The sequence below is a fragment of the Ambystoma mexicanum genome, chromosome 4q, assembly GCF_040938575.1.
Source record: "Ambystoma mexicanum isolate Mex_15411 chromosome 4q, UKY_AmexF1_1, whole genome shotgun sequence".
NCBI classification, from domain to species: domain Eukaryota; kingdom Metazoa; phylum Chordata; class Amphibia; order Caudata; family Ambystomatidae; genus Ambystoma; species Ambystoma mexicanum.
Genome location: NC_090928.1, coordinates 675,594,273 through 675,604,805, shown reverse-complemented (window position 1 = coordinate 675,604,805; position 10,533 = coordinate 675,594,273). Strand labels below are relative to the sequence as shown.

The window sequence follows — 10,533 nt, the reverse complement described above, 5'->3', positions numbered from 1 at the left end:
ATTTAAAATGATATACAGAATGAATACCATTGCCATTTTAAGCAGCATTGCTTAGAGTTTCATACACACGTTCCCACGGTCTAATTCCTATTTAGGGACTGGCACAGGCACTAAAATGTCTTCATTGGAAAAACATTCCCTAAAATAAATTATGTTGCTGGATGGTCAAGCCTAGAAATATGAAATGAAACACTGCAACAAATAACCTTGGCATCAATCTTCTATTTTTTTTAATCCAATGATTTTTTGCCACTCGCTTTAAAAGCAGAAGTTCTTCTTCCGGCAGTCGCAGAATTATCCGATAAGGAACTTGGAAACTCCCTAATAACCTTTCGTGTCCATAGAAAAATAAAACAGCAATCCAGAAAGAGCTAAAAACCTGTCTTTGGTCCCATGAAATGAAGACGAGAAGCGCCCTAGTGCGCCTTAACAATACACCGGCACATGTGCGCAGTTTGGGGACAGTGAGTGACCTCATGCACAGAACAAAAACAACCAAAACATAATGGCAGCAAAAATAGACCACAGGAAACGCTAATCTCCGGTAAAAGAAATCTACATCAAGACAGCACAGGATATATGCGAAGGAGCGCATGCAAGCAACAGATAGGAGTTACTGGAAGTGCAAGCGCCAGCCTTTTGCTCCTCGTGCTCTGGAGTCCAGACCTGACCCGGGGCTGCTGCTGCTGCTGCACTGCGTGGAAGCTGTAGGCTGGTGGGGAGAGCAAGGCGGCATGGAGAGGCGCCTGCTCCTGCTGTGGTGCCACGCGCTTTGCTTGTGCCGTGCCATGGGCATAACGACGGCAGTGGAGAGTGAGGTGCTGTGCGCCACCAACGCCTGCTACACGGTGCATCTGGACAGCAGCAAAGATTTTCAGGCGGCCAGGCAAGCGTGTGCGATAAATGGAGGACACCTAGCGACCGTGAAGAGCCCAGAAGAAGACCAACACTTGCAGGCGCTGCTGCAGAAGCTTCCAGAAAGCGTCCTGGTCTCGGGGGCGCTCAAACTCTGGATTGGGCTGTCTTTAGAGAAGAAAGAGTGCTACCAAAAGTATAAGCCGTTGAGGGGCTTCTCGTGGATTACAAGCAGGGGAAAGGCGGAGGAAGAGGAGAGCCAGTTCTCCAAATGGATGGACGAGCCCATGCAAACCTGTACAATGAACAGGTGTGTGAGTATGAATGTCTTCTTGGAGTCCCCGCAGAACTTCAAGTGGTCTGATGGGAAGTGCCTGACCCCTGTGAAAGGTTACATCTGCAAGTTCTCCTTCCGGGGCATGTGCCGCCAGGTAGCCCTGGCAGGCCCAGGTGTGGTAGTGTATGCCATGCCCTTTGGCTTCACAAGCACGTCCCTGAAGCTGGTCCCCTTTGCCACAGGGGCCACGGTCCGTTGTGATTCCCAGCAAAAGCCGGATACAACATTTCTCTTCTGCAATGACAATTCAGAGAAGGGGTTTGACTGGAACCGATCAGGTCCCTTCTGCGTCTCCACAAACCATGGCTGCAGCTACAATAATGGCGGCTGTGAGCAGGACTGCTCTGTTAATGCTGACAGTGACTCCATCAGCTGTGGCTGCAGGACAGGCTATGAGCTGTTGCCGGACATGGTCACGTGTGCTTTAATCGATCACTGCAAGCCTAGCCCATGCCAGCAGACCTGCACCAGTCTCCAGAGTGGATATGAATGCAGTTGCTATGAAGGACACATTCTGGCCCAAAACAAAAAGGATTGCATTGATGTGGATGAGTGCCTCCAGCACCCCTGCGAGCAAGTGTGCACCAACAGCCCAGGGAGCTTCAGCTGCAGTTGTCTGATGGGTTTTGAGGCAATGGGCAAAGCATGCCAGGATCTGGACGAGTGCTGGCAAGGGAACCCTTGTGCCCAGGGATGCATAAACACCAACGGTTCCTACACGTGCTACTGCAAGGAGGGTTATGTGAAGGGCGAAGAGGCCACCACCTGCGTGGATGTGGATGAATGCCAGAAGAAGCCCTGTGAGGACCTGTGTCACAACACACCCGGGAGTTATGAGTGTGCATGTGGAGAAGGGCTTGTTCTGGCCCCTGACGGCATCTCCTGCATGTTTACAAACACCAATACTGAGGCAGTGATCTCCCCAAAAGATGAGATCGACACTCAAACCCCAACCCCAGCTTTGACGAACCGATACTCCAAACCTGACAAAGTCATCAAGTCAGGATGGGATGAGACGATCCATGGCAGCCCGCTTCCAAGCACCATCATGCCAGCGTTGGCCCTGAGCTCTAACGATACTGACTCCGTGGCCAACATCATTCATGCGAGCCAGGGTAGCAATAAGATGCTCCTATTCTCGGTTGTCGCTGCTGTGATTGTGGTCCTTCTGCTTCTGGCCTTGGCACTCGGGGTGTTCCTGTTCAGAAGAAAGGCAACCAAGAAGGAAAGCAAGACTACCCCTGGGAATGCAACAGACAAGTATTGTTGGGAGGAATCGGGCAACAAGGCTATGAACAACGAGTACCGGTAATCTGGACTAATTCACCAATGCCACCAGCACGGCGACCAAGAAGGAAAGCAAGACTACCCAACGGTGCGCAACAACCAAGTACTATGGGGAGCAATCGGGCAACAAGGCTATGAACAATAAGTACAAGTAATCTGGACTACCTCACCAACACCACCAGAAGGGCGACCAAGGCGGAAAGCACGACTAGCCATGGGAGTGCAACAGGAAAATGCTGGTGCGAGGAATCGGGCAATAAGGCTGTGATCAAGGAGTACAGGTAATCTGGACTACCTCACCAACACCAGCAGACTTTTTCAGATGTTGTACTAAGGGGTCAGTTCACAAAGAAGTCACTATGACTTACCCCTGACTTACTCCTGAAGAGAGGTTACTAACAGGAGTAAATTAGGAGTAAGGCAAAGTTACATCAGGAGTAAGGCGAAGTTACTAGAAGCTTGTTTCATGCATCAGGTCCACAGTATGTAGATTTGGAACGCCTCTCAAAGCAAGGCAATACCCCCAGCCATCGTGACATTTGTAAAGATTTTGTGTAAAGAATAGCAATGCACTTCAATATTCAGCTCATTAAATGACTCTAAAAAAAGACTCCACTGCTGCACCATATCTCAGACCAAGATCCCGGTCGAACTTTCTAATTATAACTAACGATTTGAATCCTGCATCACTATGCCCTCTGTGGTTTGAAAAAAAAACAGATTTTTAAACAGGCACAAGTTATTGTTCAGCGGGTGTGAAGAAGGTAAGAGGATATTTGCTAAGAGTTCAGATGATACACGGGATGTACGATGCGTTTTGCTTTAAGCTGATCCTTCCTTTTTGTCTGAAGCACAAACTTTAAGAAGGATGCTCGCTTTGTAAAACATTTTTGCTCATTCCATTTTTTTCAATTTAAATATTCAATTCAGTCTTCAATTATTCAGATGAAAACATTTAGCACGTGTCAATACTTGAACTTTGTTCTCCATCATAGAGTGATATGGGACTTGAAACCAACCAGCCAGAGTAGACGTCATCGTTCCTGTCAGGCACGCCCGCACAATGTCATGTGTTCACTCAATGTATGTAAATATGTTCATGTTTGCCTTCTGGGGATATGTATGGAACGGGAGGTCTGTGTCAACATAGCTTTTTCTCTACAGTTAAAAAACGAACGCAAAATGTATGCAGATGCCAAAGTTTATCCCAAAAGAAGTTTTCTAAGTGAAATGCACACTGTATGTAGCGTTATTGTTGTTCACAATTTTACTTGCGATGTTGGTGCCTTTGAACATGCGAACACACACGGACACGGGAGAAATAAAGCGTTGAGAAGGAAGGGGTGTTCTGGACAGTAAGCGTGCTTTATTTCACACACGAGTTGTGCTGCTCTACGTGGGATTCCTTTTTAGCAGGTCAGCTAGTAATTAAATGGTGTTCAAATATTCCCTTTCCACTCTCCCTTTTCACGCTCCACACAAACCTAATTACGAGTCTGGCGGTAACCCTGCCGGTGCTACCAGAGGGTTGCTGCCAGTCTCATGACATTTTACCGGTACCTAGCTTGCTGGTACCACCGGGACATTACAAGTCCTGTCAGACCAGCAAGCTAATTGCCGGTAAAAGTTGTTCGCCATTCCCGTGGAGTCCTCGGGTTCATGGAAACGCTGGCACCGTTGCTAACGGTTCCAGTGCTTCCTTGAAGAGTCTGCCTACTGTGGTTGCTGTGCCCAGCAGAGTCAGACCTGTTAGCCGCAACTTGTAATTTCCAGGTCCGGAAACAAGGGTGCCGATGAGTTTACCGGCACCCTGGTTTCCAGACCGGCAGAGTCGCAATGAGGCCTTCTCCATTTCTTGCCACACATTAAAATGTCCCGCCCGCTCCACAGACTCTCCATTTCCCTCCACACACAAAAATGTCTCTCGCTCTCTTTGTGCGCCCTCCTTCGCACCCTCTGCTAACAAGAAGAAGGAGATGTGATCTAAAGCTTAAACTCGTGAACGTGGAGCTATGAACCCAGGGTTGAAGCCTGTCCTACATTATGCACTTGGGGCAACACAACTGTGAGGTTCGCGGAAATCTATATGCCAATCGCTCAAGTGGGTGTGTGTGTGTCTGTGTGTGTATATATATATACGCGTGAATAAGGAATACAAGTATGCACCAGGATACTGTACGCTACCACATCGATTATTGCACATATACATGCCACGAGCACTGGTGGCTTTTGCCAGCATTACGGTTTGGGAGGATAGCTCAGAGGCTACTTGTGTGTATTAGAAGCAAGACAATAAAGAGGGCCAATACTTCGAATCCCAGTCCTGCGCTTAGGGGCTGGCCTTCGGCATGAAGTGTGGAATAAAAGCTAATTTTTCTTTTAATAATACAAAAATACTAATCATGCTTAGCAATGCCCTCTTTCTAAACCTTTTGTTGCAATTATATGTCACTTATGGCATACAAACACACTTATTGAGCTTGCCATTGGATGACTGCTGGTTGCTTGTACAATGGAAGAGTTACTCTTTGTGGTAGTCAAAGCTCAACTCCAGATTATGGGTAACAGTCAATCAACATATCACTATGGACTATTTTACTACATGCACTATAAAAATATTATGACAAGCAGTGGCAGCGCCAAGAGGTTTTGGCTACCATATGCTGCTTCAAATGAAGTTCAAAGAATCGTGGCAGAATTGACCACAGTCAGAAATTTGAATTCAGTAAAACAACCAAAAACAAATACATTACCCACTCCCCCCTTAAATGCCTACCTTGCAGCGACACAGTTCACTGCGTGCCAGGGGCTCACTATTTCCCTGCAATGCCTGTTCCCATTCACTTCGGTGATCGGGAACCATCGTCACAGGGTCCATTTCTTTTCTTAACTTTACACAAAGGGCTACGCTGACATTATAGTGAACAAGAGTGCGGGGGACACCCCAGCAGCCGCCGCTTCCTTGTTCACTATAATCCCACCGAATGAGAGATTTGGTTGACATTTTCGTCCGTTCACTCTTTTCGTACTGCCGAAATTCTACCAGTTCTCCCATTCAGTAAGTTAAATTCGGTCTATTTGGGTAAACCGCTTCTAATATCCCAATAATATTGTTACCCCATATGTGCTGCTAACATATGCCGCACAGAGTCTCACATTCCACAATAACGTGCAATATAGAGCTTCCAAAAACAGGCTCAGACTGTCCTATTGGGCAATGCCCGAAATGCCAGCCCATGTTCATAGTGTGGGCCAATTTTATTGGCCAGAGTGGGGCAGTTTTTATTCCCCAGAGTGGGCCAGTTTCATGCTAGTTCTATCGAATGTTTCGGAGGAAATATTCCTTCAAATGCTCTATTTGCAACACATTTCACCAAAAACTCCCCCTTGGGCAGGACTGAAATGGTATGTTCTGAAAAGTAATGAATTGTAAGTTCTGATTGGTGCCCAGGGCGATTGTATTTCCCAGTCCGACCCTGTGCAAAAAGTTCAATTGATGTGAGGTCCTGCCGGGGACCCTTGAGCAGGCTGTGTGTAGCACAGGGGCCCCTTTCTCTGGAAGTCTACTTTTGCGTATATCAATATATTACTTTCTCCAGAGTAACCCAGAGAAAGAAACGCATCTCTTAACATCCCACCAAACCCAAAATTACATGTGTCCTTTTGGGTGTGTTTCACCATTTCCCTATTATTGTTCTAAATTACTGTATATTGACCACATCAGGGAGTACTTGATAGTAGTTCCAAGGCAGCAACAGGGTGCTGCTATTTTAAAGGGGGTGGGGAGGAAAGAGGGTGACACACAAGTAAAAGAGGGTCAGTGAAAGAGTGGAGCTCGCAGGACATTTTCTGCAGATTTATGGATGCTTCTGCAGGGCACAAAGAGGAGCAAAAAACACCACTGGAACTTTCTTCCTATAGATCAGGGCATGAACAAAATCCCATATATCAGCTACCGGATCCAGGAGAAAACATCTATCAGGGCACCCTGCCTGTAAGTACGGGGCTGGAATATCTCACATACATGTCAACTGTCAGTAGGTCATACTTGTTGTACTTCCATTATGTACGAAGTGATTCAAGCATACAACCTTTTTAATAATGGCATATTTGTCAAATATGAAGATCTATGGCAATGTTTATGTTCCCAAAATTCTCTCTGACTGCATGCAAAGCAGACAGAAATATCAATTGGATTCGGTTTGTTCCCTTGCCCAATCTCTCAGGGGTATTTCAAAAGAGGTACAACAGGAGAGCATCAGATCGTTCATCTTATAACCTTCTATCTGAAAACAATGTATATGGTTACTCTAGGTTTGATAATGTGCTTTGTTCGCTATGTGAAGTGTAACGTTCTATCGATGGGTACAATATATACCGGAAGTGATTAGAAATGAACATTCTAAAATTTGAAATTGAGCACATTTACAATGTACAATTACAATGTACAATTCCATATTTTTCTTTTCTTTTTATTAATAGCTTCTATTGTCGAGAATACACAAAAGTGTGCCTCTCTAAATGTCCCTCCTTCTTGCAAATTGTCACTCTCAGAATAAAACTAATAATCTGTTTCTTCTGTGAGTACAAAGACAAAGTGTGTTGGCATGCTGCCCACTGATTTATATTCAATGAAAACACTTTTAAGTTTAGTTACGTTTGACCAGATTTATTGCAAATATCTCAACAAAACCCTTGAAATTGAGCAGATGTAGGAAGTAATGACCAGTTTAACTTGGCACGCTGCAGTTGATGTCCCCCAAATTGATATTGCCCCAATAATGCCATTTTGTATATCTTGTGACTCCCTTCTCTTATAATATGTATGTGCTTATGGACCTCGCCACAGGAGCATGCAGAGTTAAGCCGATCATGACTTCCAACATCCAGTGAATTTCAAGGGTTTTGTTGCAATAAAACTGGTCAACTTAACTAAACTTAAATAAACGTTTTTTCAGTGAATTTCAAGGGTTTTGTTATACCATAGTTTTTTTAGATGCCACTGGCCATGGCTTTTGGCCACTTTCTCTGGCTAGTGAGCACAGCCTTTGGGCGTGCCCACCCTACATTTTACAACACTACCAAGCCAATAGTCATTGCTTTCATCCATGTCCACTGTATATGTTCGCCCAATATGTTTCTTTTACACCCCCTTGGTGGCCATGGCATTCGGCCATGACCACTTTTCATTTATTTTGAGCCCACTTGACATGACCTCTGGCCCCGACTAGTGAGATTGGTTAAAAGACTATCACGCCACTAGCCATGTGCCATGTCCACTTTCCACCCCCACCTCACTGTAGCTGTCCAAATATTTTGTTGCTTTATTTTCTTTTAAAAAAAAAAAACGTTTCGCCATAACCACGGTTATAATACAAATGTGCTACGGATGCCCCCGGGTATCTGTGGGCACCCGATAACCGCAGTTATCGGGAAAAACAGAGACAGAAAAAAATATTTACCGACCCTCCCAGTCACTGACTAGGTGCATCTCTCTTCCTGAATGCTCCCCCACTCCTCTAAACTCATGTTTGCCTCCCTACCCCTCTCCCATGCCCCCCAACACTTGTTCCGCGTGACACATTTTCTTTCCCGATCTTGTCTTCTTTTGCAGCCGTGGTTATTCTGTTGAATCAGGTAGTGATTTAATAAATACAGTGTGCATGGCCGAAGGCTATGGCTAGTGGTATGGCAGTGTTCTAAAATGGACAGTGCACTCACCCGAAGGCCATGGCTAGTGGTCTGGTAGTGTTTTAAAATGGGCAGTGGCCGTGCCCACTAGCCATGGCAGAAGGCCATGGCTAGTGGTCTGGTAGTGTTCTAAAATGAACAGAGGTCACAGCCTAAGGCCACTGCTAGTGGTCTGGTGGTGTTCAAAAATGGACAGTGGCCGTGCCCACTAGACGTGGCAGAAGGCCAGGCTAGTGATCTGGTATTGATTAAAAAATACAGTGGCCGTGCCCACTCACCATGGCTGAAGGCCATGGCTAGTGGTCTGGTAGTGATTTAAACAATACAGTGGGTAAAGGCCATGGTTTGTGACCAGGTAGAGAATTTTAAAAAATACAGTGGGCAAAGACCATGGCTAGTGGTATGGTAGTGTTCTGAAATGGCTAGTGATCTGGTATTGATTTAAAAAATACAGTGGCCGTGCCCACTCGCCATGCCTAAAGTCCATAGCTAGTTGTCTTGTAGTGATTTAAACAATACAGTGGGTAAAGGCCATGGCTTGTGACCAGGTAGACATTTTAAAAAAATACAGTGGGCAAAGACCATGGCTAGTGGTATGGTAGTGTTCTGAAATGGACAATGGGCATAGCCGGAAGCCATGGCTAGTGATCAGGTAGTGATTTAAAAAATAAAAGTGGGCACGGCCTGAGATGGTGCCCACTGGCCATGGCTAGTGGTCTGGTAGTGTTCTCAAATGGACAGTGGGCACGGCCAAAGGCCATGGCTAGTGGACTGGTACTGATTTAAAACATAGTGCGCATGGCCCATGGCCGAAATCCATGGCTAGTGGTCTGACAGTGATCTAAAATGGATAGTGGGCATGGCCAAAGCCCATGGCTAGTGGTCTGGTAGTGATTTAAAAAATACAGTCACTTGGCATGGCCAAAGGCCATGGCTAGTGGTCGACTAGCATTTAAAAATATACAGTGGTCATGGCTGAAGGCCAAGGCCAGTGGCACGAGAAAAATCTATGGAATAACAAAACCCTTGAAATTCAATGAAAAAACGTTAGTTTCGTTAGTTGCAGGGACGTTAAGGTGAACAGTGAATTGTAAAGAAAATGTTGAAATTCAAGGGAAAAACGTTAGTTGCAGGGACGTTATAGTGAGAACTTAATGCAAAGAAAACCCTGAAATTCAGATAAAGTCAGCATAACTTTGCACCCCCTGTTGTGCAGCCTTTGACCACAATGATGCCATCACAGATGACATCCCTGGTGACATCACTGATGGCATCACTGGTGACATCACTAATTACATCATCTATGACATCTCGGGTGACATCACAAATTACATCATATATCACACCACTAATTACATCTGTGATGGCATCAGACAACATCATTTCTGACTTAGCTAATAAAAGCTTTGTTTAACTAAATAACGATGTAGATTGTGGCCTTAGCTGTGGCCTTTGCCTTGGCTATGGCTAGTTAGTGTTGTACAATATACAGTGGCCATGGCTGAAGGCCATGCCACTGGCTATGGCGAAAGGCCATAGATAGTGGCCCTTTAATGTGTTAAAATATACACCGATGAAGGTTGTGACCATTGGCTATGGGTAAAGACCATGGTTACTGCCCAGTTGGTGTTGAAAAATATACAGTGGGCATGGCCAAAGACTGTAGCACTGGCCATGGCCAAAGGCCATGGCTAGGGGCCCTTTACTGTTTGAAAATATACAGTAAGCATGGCCGGAGGCCATGGCCACAGACCATGGCTGAAGACCATGACTACTGCTCCTTAATGTGTTCAAATATACAGGGGTTATGGCTGAAGGCCATGGCTAGTGTTGTGAAATATACAGTGGACTCAGCCAAAGGCTGTGACCAGTGGCCATGGATGAAGTTCATAGCTAGTGGCCCCTTAAGGTGTTAAAATATACAGTCGACATGGCCAATGGCTACTTTTGAAATAGTTTGTAAAATATTTAGTGGGCACAGTGTTTGGCCTTGGCCACTGGCCATAGCCAAACGCCATGGCTAGTGGTTTATAAGTATTCTAAAGTATACAGTGGCCAAAAGCAATGCATAATGGCTCTTTAATGTGTTGTTATTTACAGTGGCACAGCTAACGGCCGTGGCCCCTGGTCATGACCAATTAGTGTTGTATGTAATTTATGACGCTGCCAGAGATGTCATAGATGATGTAATTAGTGATGTCACCAGTGATGTCATCAGGGATATCATCTGTGATGTCATCATTGTGGTCAAAGGCTGTGCAACAGAGGGCGCAATGTTAAGGTAGCTTTAGCTGAATTTCAGGTTTTTTATGTGGTAAATTCTCACCTTAACGTCCCTGCAACTAAAGTGTTTTCCTTGAATA

At 45.4% G+C, this 10,533-nt stretch overlaps 1 protein-coding gene across 1 annotated transcript; it reads left to right on the top strand.

Annotated features, from left to right (window-relative positions):
* The first annotated feature begins 345 nt into the window (after window positions 1-345).
* CD93 (CD93 molecule) lies at window positions 346-3,819 on the top strand. Its single transcript, XM_069608259.1, has one exon. It carries the CDS (start codon window positions 594-596, stop codon window positions 2,502-2,504), a length of 1,911 nt encoding a protein of 636 aa, XP_069464360.1. The 5' UTR covers window positions 346-593; the 3' UTR covers window positions 2,505-3,819.
* Window positions 3,820-10,533: the final 6,714 nt, after the last annotated feature.